This window comes from Chrysochloris asiatica, unplaced genomic scaffold (assembly GCF_000296735.1).
Source record: "Chrysochloris asiatica unplaced genomic scaffold, ChrAsi1.0 scaffold00020, whole genome shotgun sequence".
Taxonomy (NCBI): domain Eukaryota; kingdom Metazoa; phylum Chordata; class Mammalia; order Afrosoricida; family Chrysochloridae; genus Chrysochloris; species Chrysochloris asiatica.
In genome coordinates this window covers 29,208,500-29,222,473 of record NW_006408538.1, presented here as the reverse complement: position 1 = coordinate 29,222,473, position 13,974 = coordinate 29,208,500, and the positions used below count along the sequence as shown (strand labels likewise).

The following is a 13,974-nucleotide window of genomic DNA, read 5'->3' as shown; positions in this document are numbered from 1 at the left end:
CTGGAGAGCAAGTTTCAGAGTCTCCTCTGACATCCATTTTGCTCTTTTCCTTCTTTCTTGTCTTCTTAATGACTTTTTGCTCTCTTCACGTATGATGTTCTTGATGTCATCCCACAACTCTTCTGGTCTTTGGTCTTTCATGGTTTAGGAGAGTGTAATTCCAAATTCCGAGTACCAGCTCTAGAAGAAGTCTTTCTCTCATGTTTGGCTCTGGAGCAAGGTTCTTGCTACCTTTCAGTATCTGTAGGCACACACTCCTTAGAGATCTCCCTGTGTCTTGGCATCGATCTTCTTCTGGATCTGGGAGCTCCATAGGGCAGGGTCCTCAGGGCCAAAGGATCTACCCCACTCCCATCTCTTCTTTCTTGGTGGTCGTAGGTCCCTCCTGCTCTGCCCACTTGTTTCTCCTTTTACCGTTGTAAGGTGGGATGTTGCAGCTCACATCCAGGAGGAAATGTCTTTCTAGTGGATGGGCTGCTCATAGCAGATCTCATCGTGGACAATTGTTACAGCTTAACTACTAAACCACTGAGAATCCCCACCCAGACAAGTGGATGCAAAACCTTGGCCCCTGTTTTGTTGTTATTAAGTGCCGTCAAGTCAGTTCAAACTCATAGCGACCCTGTGTAGAGTTTCCAAGTAGTAGCTGGTGAATTTGAACTGCCAACCTTGTGATTCAAAATGACTTGTGGTCCCACACTTATCCTACAGTGCCACACCAGGACTCCAACACCTATTTTGGTGAGTGGCAAATGGGGTCTTAGAAGTTCTTGAGCAACCTTCTAAGGTGCAATTTAGATGGTCTCTCCATCTAAGCTGAGGAAAGAAGAGTGAAGAAAATTGAAAAAACAAAACAAAACAAACCATGGAAACAGCTGGACCAATGTACTAATGGGCCACACACATCAGTTTCCATGACCCTGACCCCAGAAAAGCTGATATCCCAACCAACTCCCCTAAAAGGGATCATATTAGAAGGTCTTAGATAGAGTGAGTGAAAAATGTGGCAGAAAACTCAAAATCATAGATAAAAACTAAGCTTTCTGGTCAGCTAGAGGCTGGTAGAAACCCTGAGATTGTGGTCCTTAGTCCCCCTTCAGGTCTGGAGAGGAACTCACCCCCATGAACCAATTTTCAGCTAAACTATAGACAAATCTGTAATGGGAACAACAGCACTAGGGAGGTGCCCACACTTTAGAAAATTCAACCATTTGTGGTAAAAAGGGCAGCAAAGGGTTAGGAAAGAAGAAATGGAAACAGGAAACCAAGGGAGGAAGTGGGATAAGTGATGTCATATTGTGAGGATTGCAGTCAGTGAGATGAAACAACTTGTATGAATTAAGGAATGAACCCTGCAAACTGTCACCCAACTCACAAAGAGTAAAAAGAAAACATGGAAAACAAAAGCAGAGAGAAACAAGAACATATCTCCCCTTACAGCCCTTGGAGAGTACGGGCCTGGCCAATACTTTGATTTTGGACTGAAGAAGCCAGAACTGTGAGGTAATAAATTTCTGATGCTTTCAGCTACCCAGTTCATGAATATTCTGCATTTATGGTTTGTATCTTTCCTATAGTTGTTGTTGTTAAATGTCAAGTAGGTTCTGATTCCTAACGACCATATATGTGTATTGTTGTTGTTGTTAAGTGCCGTCGAGTCAGTTCCAACCCATAGTTACTCTGTACAGGGTTTCCGAGGGTATAAATCTTTACGGGAGTAGAAAGCCTCATCTTTCTCCTGTGGAGCAGCTTGTAGTTTCAAACCGCTGACCTTAAGGTTCGCAGCCCGATTCATAACCACTACGCTACCAGAGCTCCTTATATATATGTGTGTGTGTGTGTGTATATATACATATATAGTTTGCAAGGAGCAGCTGGTGGAGTTGAACCACCAACCTTGTGGTTAACAGTTCAGTGCTTATCCTAGAATACTTCAGTAGAAAGCTTAACATGACTGTGATGTGGGAAAATAGACAACTGTCCTTTTATAACTATACCTTGAGTGCTCTAGAGGGAGCCCAACTTGCCAGCCGTGGGTGAGGTTAGTAAGGTTGGAGCCCTGCTTAGGTCAGAACTTGAAGAGTTCAGGTAGAAAGCAAGGAAGGGACCCTTCTTCTAAAGCCATTTTTTGTTACAAGCAAGTGATGATGGAAGGGCAGTGTCAGGGTCTGCAATGTCAGGAGAAATGACAAAGTGGTCAAATTCCCGTCTTCCTTGTGGGAGATGTGGGTTTGATTCCCAGCCACTGCCTGTCTGTCAATGGAGGCTTGTCCATTGCTATGGTGCAGAATAGTTTTAGGGGAACCATTAGACTCACTGGAAGTAGGTGGAGTTTGCTGAGTTGGTGGAAGGTGAGTCTCAAGCTGTTGACTGACATCTTTATCTCCACAAGAGGAGGGCCTCCTGAAGAAAAGAGCCAATGAAGGAAGACAGACTTGAGAAACAGAAAAGGAAGACAGACTTGAGAGTGGAGGCACAGGAGCTTGCCTAGGCACCTGGGGGCAGGTGGGGCGGGGTCAACTAGTTTTGGCGGGAAGCAGCTAACTAATGAGAACTTTGGGCTATGCCACAGCAGATTCACAGTGGGGATAGTTAACTCTGTTCTGTCTGAAGATGAGGCAGTCTTGGAACTATTCTGCAGTTACGGACTGGAGAGAGAGTGAGGGCAGCAGCCCTCACTGTATGCTGAGCAAATAATCTGAGAAGCTGGGTTATATGACGAAAAACATGGTGTCAGGATTGGAGGAAGACTCATTAACAACCTGTGATATGCAGATGATACAACCTTGCTTGCTGAAAGTGAAGAAGACTTAAAATATTTACTGATGAAGATGTGGCTTGCATCTCAATGTAAAGATAACAAAATGTAAAGATAACAATGTAAAGAAAACAAAAATCCTCACCACTGGACCAATAAACAACATTCTTACCAACAGAGAAAACATTGAAGTTGTCAAGGACTTCATTCTTCTTGGATCAACTATCAACACTCATGGAAGCAGCAGTCAAGAAATCAAACGACGTATTGCATTAGGCAAATCTGCTGCACAAGACCTTTTTAAAGTGTTGAAGAGCAAACATGTCAGCTTGAGGACTAAGGTGCACCTGACCCAAGCCATGGTATTTTCAATAACCTCATATGCATGTGAAAGCTGGACAGTGAATAAGGAAGACCATAGAAGAATTGATGCTTTTGAGTTATGGTGTTGGAGGAGAATATTGAAAGTGCCATGAGCCGCCAAAAGTACCAACAGATCCGTATTGGAAGAAGTGTGGCCAGAGTGCTCCTTTGAGACCAGGATGGCCAAACTTCGCCTCTTATACTTCAGACATATTTTCATGAGGGACCAGTCCTTGGAGAAGGATATCATGTTTGGTAGGGTGAAGGGTCAGAGAAAAAGAGGAAGACCCTCAGCGAGATGGATTGGCAAAGTGGCAGCATCAATGGGCTCAAGCGTGGCAACAATTGTGAGGTTGGTCCAGGATCGGGCAGTGTTTCGTTCTGTTATGAGTAAGGTTGCTATGAGTCGGTACCGACTTCATGGCACCTAACAATAACAACAACAACATTATGTTCAGGAAGGAGCCCTGGTGGTTCTGTAGTATAAATGCTGGACAGTTAACTGCAAGGTTGGTAGTTCAAAGCCACCAGCTGTCTGTTCCCTTAAAGATTTAGCCTCAGAGACCCTATGAGTTTCCAGTCACTATGAGTTGGAATTAATTCTATGGCAGTGGGTTTTAAAAGGATGATTATGATTACGTTCCAGAAGTCCCTGGGTGACAAACAGTTAAGTGCTCAACTCCTAGCCAAATGTTAGCAGTTGAAAGTCATCAGATGACCTGGAAGACAGGTCGGTTTTACTCGGCACACATGGAGTCCTCAGGAGTCAGATTCCACTTGACAGCAGCAACATTGTACTTCCAGATCGAAGCACCTTGGAAAATGTCACCTGATTCTCATCCCTCAATACTGCACAAGACATTTTTTAGTTGCACCCAGGAAACCCATGTGCACAAACTTCAGGGGAGGAGAAAGAAGGGACTGTTTCATTGAGCGCAGCCAATCTCCTCAGCAACCAAAAGAGCTGAACCAGGAGATGGAGTCCAGGGGCCGTGGAAAGTTGGACAGTAGGGTGTGCTTTCTGCCGCAGTCCCCAGCCAGCAGGGCCTACCTTGACCTCCTCCTCCAGAGGGAGCTGTCGTTCCAGGCTGCACTCCACCATCCTTGTGGTCACCGGCAGCTTCTCAGGAAGCTTTGTGCACTGCCGGATCAGCACGGGGTTGCATCCATTCAGGAACTGGTAGCCAAACATAAGGTCTTCCTGCCAGTGATTCATGACCCGCTCTAGAGGGGAGAGGAGTTCTGAGCAGAGGCCAGCAGGCTAGACCACAGCCCCAGGTCCCGGCTCTGATACCGTGGTCAGGGGGAAGCTTGTGCTCCAGGGTTTCACCTGTCCTGGGGGCTCCCTGACCATCACCACCTCATCTGTTCTCTTTAACTAGGCCCTGTGACTCAGAAGGCTCTGGGCACCCTCTTAAGGAATTCAGGTCTTCCAAACCCAATGTGGAGAGGTCCACGGGCCCCAGGGTGGGAGGGGAGGGGAGAAGAGCCACAGAGAGGGGTTTGGAAAGGCAAGTTCTCCCCATATGTCTATTCCAATTTTCTTTTTGTCCAACCCTTCTCTTTTCCGTATCTTTCTGGTGATGTTCTGTCCTTCCTATGACACTACTGTAATTGCTGTGTTAGGGCTTTGACCAAACAAACCTTAGCCCAAAGGAACCCAGAGTTACTTTTATGAGAAGCCTTAAAACACATTCTCCATTCTGCCTCTACTCTACTCAGAAGCATCACAAATGATTATTCTTGTAAAGAAAAAGGTCTCTTATTTCTGACTTTTGATGATACATCTGTAAGGTTGCAGATGCTTAAGTCCCAGGAGGAAAAACCACTGGGAAAGACGGTGATCACACATAACACAACCTCTGTGGGACGAAGGGGCCCTGCCTGAGGTGAACAGAGGCCATTGCTGGGTGAGGTGGTGCCACCATTTGCCAAAGGGTAGACCCTCTCCCCACATCACGAGAAGCCCTACAAATATGTCCTCACCTGAAATAGTGTTGCTGATCTTGACGAAGATTTTCTCAAAGTCAGCAAAGTCACTCCAGGAGGACTGGAACATGTGCATGAAGCGGTTGATGAACAGATTCTCCATCCTGCAGACAGAAGTGTCGCTCACATGCCTACACCAGGACCATGCCTCCTCTGCAAAGCCCTTTCATCTCCACATTTCACAGGGTCACTAGGCACCCTGAAGCATTAGGGCCCATGAGCCCAGAAAAGTTCCAGGTGGATCTTGTGGAATCAGAACAGAATTCACCCTTCCACTCCTGCCTGCTGCTCCTCCCACTGCACCGCACCTACAAGACGCAGGGTCTGCCTTCAGAGCAGTCTATGTGCAGTGCCCCTGCCAGTCATGCATGCTTGCATTCATTCCTCCACCTGGCAGGTCAGCTTCTGTGTAAACTTCCAGGGAGAAAGCTCTATACCTCTTATGCAGCTGTTCTGCCCAGTCTCCTGGAGTTCGGGGAATGGACAATTGAATTCCATTTAACCCTCATTAATTTGGTGCTGAGAAGGCCATAAGCAATTTCCACATGTTCTCTAAGACAGGAGATCACTAAATTGCAAATGCAGGCTGCATGTAGTCAGGAGGGAGATCAAAGGGACCTGAGCAACCCCAAGAGGTTCCTGGAGGAAGCAGGGCCTGGGAAAGGTGGAGGAGGGGAGAGACTTTCCGGGTTCCCCTACGTAATTGGAGCAGAGTGCAGGACAGAAGACTAGAATTCTGACTTGTGCTTACAGTGACACCTCTACCTCATCATCTCTGGCACGCATGGCTTAGTAATCTTGTTCTTTTCTTACCATCAGGGCCAGTACCTGTTGCCCCAACTTCAACTCTGGTGTGCCTCTGAGCTCAGGAACCCCATCTTGTCTATCTTTTGTGCCTCCTGACTTGTGGCCTTTGCTTAGGATGTCTGTGTCTCTCTTTCTTCTACTGAACTGATGGAGTGAGTGGGTCTGCAGGACTCATGAGTGTACCCCACTTCTTCTTTGGAGAAGCCACCCCTTCCCGAGATAGGCCAGGCCCCTATGACAAGACCTTCTGTTGTTTCTTCTGTAGCACTTATCACAGTTTAGGTGCAGGCTCCTTTGTGTGAGTAGTCCATAGCTGTCTAACCATTGTGAGATCTCAAGTCCCATGAGGACCAGGGGAGTCTGAGATGCCCCCCAGTGAGCCTCAGACCTTCCGGCACATAGAGGCACCAAGGGTTAACACAAACTCCTGGTGCTTGGGTAGCTGTTCTCCTCCCTGTCCATCCAACCTCAGGGTGACTAGCTAGACCTAAACTGCCAGGGTCTAGCACTGCCTTGGAAAAGGTCTAGGAGTCTAGAACACTTTTCTCACCTACCGCAACCCCAACCCCACAGAACTCAAAGGACAGAGGTTTGGTGACTGACAGAGACTTAGCCTGGGTCATGATTGTGGGTCTGGCCTCAAAGGTGATGTCCCAGCTTGGCCATCCTGCATCACCTGAGCAGCCCAAGTCCATGAACATGATGATGCCCAGGGAAAGGCCCAGTGCTTCCTGTTTGTCTATGGGTTCATGGACTTGGGTTGCTCAGGGTGACTCAGGGTGGCCAGCTTGGGAGAAATGGCGGTCTGGACAACTTTAGAGATATACAATAATGCTGGATTCACCCACCTGCTTCCTTGCTCTACCTCAACCCTCATGGAGATGAAAGGAAGAGTCTTTTCACACTTGCTTGCTGTACCCATTCAGGTGCCCACAGCCCTATCGCTGCGCAACAGCTGCTCAGGGACTTGAGGCCTCCAGCTCTGCATCTCAAGTCTTTATGGTCCCTTCCTTGCTCAGTGTCCTTGGCCCTCTGCCACAGCCCTTGATAGCCAGGGGTTCCTGAGTATCCCGGAACAGAACGCCTCATCTCACTGTACCTCTAGCATCAATGCCATTGTTGTTGTTAGATGTCATCAAATCATTTCTGACCCTATGTACAACAGAATGAAACACTGCCTGGTCCTGTGCCTGCCTCACGACTAGATTCATTGTGATGTTGGAGTCCACCGTTGTGGCCACTGTGCCAGTCCATTTGTTCAGGGCCTTCTTCTTTTTTGCAGAGCCTCCTCTAAGGAGCATTATGGCTGTAGTTTTTCTGAGACAGAGTTAATTGTTCTTCTGGCAGTCCATAGTAATTTTTTTTTTTTCCTAACTTTTTATTGTGAGTGGAGTGAAGGTTTACAGAGATGATCTATCAGTTTTACATCCAACAAACCATACATTCCATCCTATTTTAATGCTTGCATTCCCCTCCATATAGCATCAATTATCCCACATCTTCCCTGTGATTCTTGTTTTCATTCTACCCTCCTTCCCAACCCTTCTGGACTTTATCCTTGGATAAAAGCTGCTTTTTTGATCTTGAATGGTTGACCATTCCATGGTGAGCATACCTTACTAGTGTTGACCGCCACCCCCCTCTGTACTGAGTGACTGAGAACTAAGCCACCAGGAGAGTTCAGCTCCAGACCTGAAGGCTGACCAAGGACCACAGTCTTGGGTTCCTCCAGTCTCTTTCTGACTAGTAAGCCTGATTTTTTTTTTAATAATTTTGAGTTTTGTTCCATATTTTCTTCCACTTTATCTAGGACCTTCTAATGTGATCCATTTCAAAGCAGTTGATAGTGGTAGCCTGGACACCATCTAGTTCTGGTCTCAGCATCATGGATACTGATATTCACACGTTTCATTGGTCTGGTGGACTAACTGATTCCAAGCCCTTCAATTTTCACCATTCAGTAGTCTCATATGCATGTGAAAGTTGGACAGTGAATAAGGACGACCATAGAAGAATTAATGCTTTTGAGTTATGGTGTTGGAGGAGATTATTGAAAGTACCATAGACTGCCAAAAGAACCAACAGATCTTTGTTGGAAGAAGTACATCTCGGGTGGTTCTTGGAAGCCAGGATGGCCAGAATTTGTCTTTCATACTTCTGACATATTGTCAGAAGAGATCAGTCACTACAGAAGAATATCAGAGCAAAAGAGGAAGACCCCCGATGAAATGGATTGGCACAGTGGCAGGAGTACTGGGCTCAAATGTAGCAGTGGTTATGAGGTTGGCGCAGGACTGGGCAGTGTTTTGTTTTGTTGTTCATGTAGCTGCTCTAAGTCAGTACTGACTCAATGACACACAACAACAACAACAAAAACAGCTCTCTTCCCTATAACCCTTGAACTCCTCCCTATGTCTGCCCCCGTCGTCATTATTTTCTGTTGTATATTGCTCTGGTAGCGTAGTGGTTACGAATCGGGCTGCGAACCGTAAGGTCAGCGGTTCGAAACTACCAGCTGCTCCGTGGGAGAAAGATGAGGCTTTCTACTCCTGTAAAGATTTACACCCTCGGAAACCCTGTACAGGGTCGCTATGGGTCGGAACCGACTCGATGGCACTTAACAACAACAACAACATTGCTTCCCCCATCACCCAAGTTAACACTTACTTGGTAGTATGGTGGTTACGAATTGGGCTGCAATTCTCAAGGTCAGCAGTTCAAAACTACCAGCTGTTCCATGGGAGACAGATGAGGCTTTCTGCTCCCGTAAAGATTTACAGCCTCGGAAACCCTGTACAGGGTCGCTGTGAGTCAGAACCGACTCCACGGCACATAACAACAACACAGCCCTCTAGCCAATTACTCTCCCTTCTCTTCTACCCTGATAACCATTAAAGAATGTTTCATTTAGTGTGAAAAACTTTTCTTGACTTTTTACAATAGTGGTCATATAAAATATTTGCCCTTTGGTAACTGACTTATTTCACTCAGCATAATATCCCCCCAAGTTCATCCCACAATAATTTCAATATTCTTTGCCAACACTGTAACTCGAATGCATGGATTCTTCTCTGGTCTTCCTTATTCACTGTCCTGCTTTCATATGCCTATGAGACAATTCAAAATACCATGGCTTAGGTCAGTTGCTCCTTAGTTCTCAAAGTGACATCTTTGTTCTTTAACGCTTTAAAGCGGTGTTTTGCAGCAGATTTGCCCAATGCACTATATCTCTTGATTTCTTGACTGCTGCTTCCATGAGCGTTGATTGTGGGTCCAAGTAGGGGGTGGAAAAGAGCTTGTTTCTGAGATAGGAGAGCCCTTTTCAGGTCCCTAAAGTCTCCGGATGTCTGTAGTACCATATCGGTGCTTCAGAAAGAAGTCGTTTCCTGGAGTGCCTGTCTTGGTGATCTTGTGGGGTTCCAGGAGTGAGTCAGCCTGCGGAATTTCAGTTCCCCAACTGAATCTCTGACTTCCAAACAGAAGAGTAACACTGAAAATAGGGTGGGGTGTGGCAGCATTCCAAGGAAGCCGCAGATCCAAGAAGAAGTGAAGTTAGGAGGAAAATATTTGCATGTCATCTAGGGGCAAATATTTCTACGTACTTGTAGACAAGCAGATTAGTCAGGACTTCAAAGATCTGTTATTGTAGAAAAGAGGAAACTGTGGCCTGAACAGCCCCGACTTGTCCCAGGTCACCCAGCCTAACCACCAGCCCCCTAGCTCCTCTGGGTCGGTAACAGCTATGGTCCGTGCGTGAGGAGGTGGGAGTTCTAGGTTCCTCTGCATCTCCTGCCGCTTCCTTTCTAGCAGCTTCTTCATGGTGCATGCCACAGCGTGGGTGTCTGGAGGGGCAGGGGCAAGGCTTACAGAGGAGGGCTGGCACCATTCCAGGCAAAGCAGGTTGTTTAGAGGAAGCAAGTCACTAGAATTACCCAGAAGTGACAAGGAAAAAAGTTGTCTAGTGCTTACATGGGAGGGCCTCATTGGTGACCACAGCTATGCCTTCTAGATATTCATGGACAGGACTAGCTTTGGTGATGGACAAGGGATGCTGCTTGATCTGGATTTGTCCCGAAAAGTTGGTGGAGGGGACTGTCCTACACTTGTGGGCACAGCAGTTTTGGAGCATTTCATCCCCACTCCTCAACAAGAATCCTGGAGCGGAGCAAGGACCTCTAAAGGCCTGGACTGAAATCCTAGCTCCAACCCTCCTCAGTCATGTGACGTGGGGGAAGTCCCTGAGTGCCCTGTACCTCACTTTCCTCATCTCTGAACTGGGGATCATAACTATCCCTGCCATGTAGGGTTAACATGATCATCAATTCCTGGTAGTATTTGGTCTGGAGCATATGTCATGGGGTTCTGGGCAGGGCACCAGTAGGCAAATCCACAATCTACTCGCCAGTAGGTTTGTCCAGCCCCATCTCTAGATACTTTTGTTTCATTCATTCAGCTCCTTTCTCCCTTTCCCACTCACTTCACTCAGAATACAGTCTGTGGATCAGCATCACTTGGGAGCTGGGTGGAAATGCAGACTCTTGGGCCCCATGCAAACCTATTAATTAGAACATGCATTTACTAGCACCCTGCAGTGATTTACATGCGTAGTAGTGTTTCTGAGATGCTGTCTGGGTATTCCCATATCCCCTACCCTGGGTGCTGGCTATTGGGTTATTGACCCCTACACTAGACTGGCCGGTCTAGGTTCCCTGTGGGCCAGTGCCTGGAGAGTGGCCTTGTAAAACAGTCACGGTAAGTTCAAACCACATCTTCCTTTTATTTCAGTGCAGGTTTCAACATTTTCTTTCTTCCTGTCCCATGGACAGGTTCAAACCAGTGTGGGGGATGGGCACAGGAAAATGAAACGCAAAAGAGAGCTGATGTCTATGGGTTCCTAGGTCTGGCTAGGGTAGGTACCAGGCACATAGCAACTCCTCTGAAAAGGCTAGTGATGTATTCTGAAGAGAGGAGAAAGACACAGGGGAGAGAGGAAGACAACAAGGTGGGAAAGGTAAGTACATCTTTAGCACAGCATTCTCCAAAGTGTGCTCTGGGTCCTCTAGACAGCCCTGGGCAGCATGGTCAATGGACCAGAGAGCGCGGGGCAGACTTGATTTCAGGACATCTCAAACCTTTGACATTCAGGAGCAGTGCGTCACCTGGAATTTGTGAAATCCCAGACCCAGACCAAATCCACTGAATCAGAATCTCAGTTTGGGGGTACCAATATGGGGCTTAACAAGTTCTCCAGGAGATTCTAGTACATGTAAAAGTTTGAGAACCACTGCTGAAGAGTTTGCAAAGTTTTTCAAATTAGACCATAGAACAACTCCTTTCTGAGGAAAACACCACTTTATGCTGTGTTACTTCTTACTCTTATTTCATGACTAAGTTTTAACAAAAATATGATATTTTAGCAAATAAAATTCTGATCTTCCAGATTTACTTTATACTTTTCCATCTTATATTCCACAACAAATGTTTTCCAGTGTGACATATCTCTGATTCTCTAAACAAAATTCAGTGGAGATAAATAGGATTGGTATACAGAAATATGTTTTGTTGGCATCAACTGCTAGAATGGTATACTTGGAAAATTTCTAAGGAGTCTGGGTACTTTTAAGTAGCATTAGTGAATTTAAAGTCAAAATCTTATTTTCTTTGACACAGAACCAACTTGTTTTTGAACTTGATTGGCAGTAGGAAGATCTGATCTTTCTTCCCAATAAAACTCAGGGTTTGGAGTTCTAAAGCTACCTGCATGAACTTCCTCAACTTCCCTTGTCTCCATATTTTCATTGTAATCTTTCTTTTTCCTTAGCTTTCTCTCTCCAGTACCAATGATTTGCCCATCCCTCCCCACCATGGCCTGTTCATAGCTTCTCACCCTTAAAGGGGCCCAGTCTTCCTTGTATTTCCTACCTCTGTCTTCTTTAGACATCCTCACGTCACGGTCAACTCCACTCAAGGAGCTATCACATACCTAGTTTTGACCAACCTCAAACACAAGGTTTCCATCCTGGTTCTCAGCTCTATCGCCCCTTCCTCTTGGAGGGCCCCTAACCACTGCCTAGGCCTCAGTGCATGCTGAAGCTTCTCAATTTAGCTTCAAACCTGCACATCCCACACGGGCTGCAGGAGCTGGCTGGCCATCAGATGTTCCACCACAGACCAGCTGCAATTCAGTGATTCCAACTCATGGTCACCCCATGTATGTGAGTAAAACTGTGCTACATAGGATTTTCAATGCCTGTGACCTTTGAGAAGATGACTTTCTTTTGAAGCACCTTTGAATAGACTTTAACTTCTGATCTTCAGTCAGCAGCTAAGTGTACAGTCACCACTCATAGACTCATAAGATGCTCCATAGGGCTCTCAAACTCAATATGCCCCAAACTGGATGCATCCTCCCCTCCAAGCCTCTTCCTTCCAAGCTCTTCTTTTGAATGGTACCCCACTTGCCCTACAAGTCAGATGCACAAATTCACAGTTGCCTTGGGGTTATCCCTCCCCTTATGACCTGAACTTTGATTGGATTTGAACTGTGTCTGGCCCACATTCCACGCTCTTAATTCTCCTGGATGTTATATGTCATTCACCTCCTCTGCACTGCCAGCCCTCAAAGGCAAACTTCCTGACTACAGCTCCAACTTCTCCGTTCCTCCTCACAAAACTTCTCACCATACCCAAACCCGCTGCACCGAGTTGATCCAACTCATAGTGACCCTGCACAGGGTTTCTGAGGCTGTGAATCTTTATAAAAGCAGAAAGCTTTATCTTTTTCCTGCAGAGAAACTGGTAGGTTTGACTGCCAATCTTGTGGTTAGCAGTCTGGTGCTTATCCTACAGTGTCACAAAGGCTCTTTCTCACAGACGCCTCTCTGTAATTTTCATTGAACATTTGAAATTCATATAAACAGTGACAAACTCGATCATGATAATATTTCTGATGCTACTTTTCCAGGAGGAAATGGCCGAATGCCCCAAGGTTTTTTTTCCCACAGCCCCCACAAGGAACAATCACCTCCTAAATCTCCTCTGGTGGTAAGCACATCCTGGTGGCCTTTCTGTGAGGTGCAGAGCGGCCTGGTCTCTGCATGAAGCTGGCCCAGAAGTCAGAACCATTTCTGCACTGCCTTGCTCAATGTCTGCAATGAGGACATTCCCTTATCATCCCTGAAACCCAGGGTCATGCCATACATGGTGTGTGGGCAGCCACTTGTTTTGAAGTCACCAGGAAATGTCACAACTGCCTCAGTCCTTTGAATCATGCCTCATCATAGCTGTGCACATGATGTCCTCTCAGCCAGGCTCCCCCTTTTCCCTTCTCTGGGCCCCACTTGTGTCCGTCTGGCTATTAGCAAATGAAGTCAAATGCCCCTATTATAACAAAGCCTTCTTGGCCCCTCTGAAGACATAATGTCCCAATAAGTGAGGCGCCCTCAGCACACACCTGCTACAGGCTCTGGAAGGCAGAGAGTGATCAGAGGGGCTTGGCAGAGTGCTGGTGGAGAACTAGAGATCCCGGATGACCTGACCCTGCTCCCGCTCCCAAGAAATGATGACCACAAATGCTGTCCTTGTTGAGAACCTTTTCTGTATGGAGTTCACGGAGGTGGTCCCTGAGAAGGAGCTGGGGTCTCATCTTTTAGGAAATGCACAGCCCTCCCTCTAGGTTCATGCCTCCAGTCTCCCCTCCATTCATCTCTTTACCCCCCTCCCTCCCTTCAGGCATCTCTCCCTTCGTTCTTTCCTCCTTCCATCCACCCATTCATCCCTCTTTCCTTCCACTTATCCTCCATCAGATCATTCTTCCCTCTCTCCTGTTACTAAGTACAAGAACTATTTCTCCCCAGAGCAGCCTCCCGCCCCTGGTCTCACAGTCCTTATTAGTTTCTCTCCAAACTGTCCCTCTCACAAGGGGCATCTGTTTTGCTTTTCCTACCCTGATCTGGACTTTGTTCTAGTAAAGTTATATGCCTTTTAAACATTGCCAATCCCTGGGTGGAAAGTGAACCATTGAATCACCATGATGTTTCCAGGTAGCTAGATGTTGG

General features: G+C 46.6%; 1 protein-coding gene across 3 annotated transcripts in view; it reads right to left on the bottom strand.

Moving 5' to 3' along the window:
• Positions 1–13,974, bottom strand: part of ALOX5 (arachidonate 5-lipoxygenase) — an 81,108-nt gene that overhangs the window by 19,752 nt on the left and 47,382 nt on the right. For all 3 annotated transcript variants that reach the window (XM_006837450.1, XM_006837452.1, XM_006837451.1), the window contains exons 5-6: positions 5,108–5,214; positions 4,173–4,345 (exon numbers count right to left, since the gene is read on the bottom strand). In XM_006837450.1, the coding sequence (XP_006837513.1) occupies positions 4,173–4,345; positions 5,108–5,214 (280 nt within the window). The remainder of the gene's footprint in view (positions 1–4,172; positions 4,346–5,107; positions 5,215–13,974) is intronic.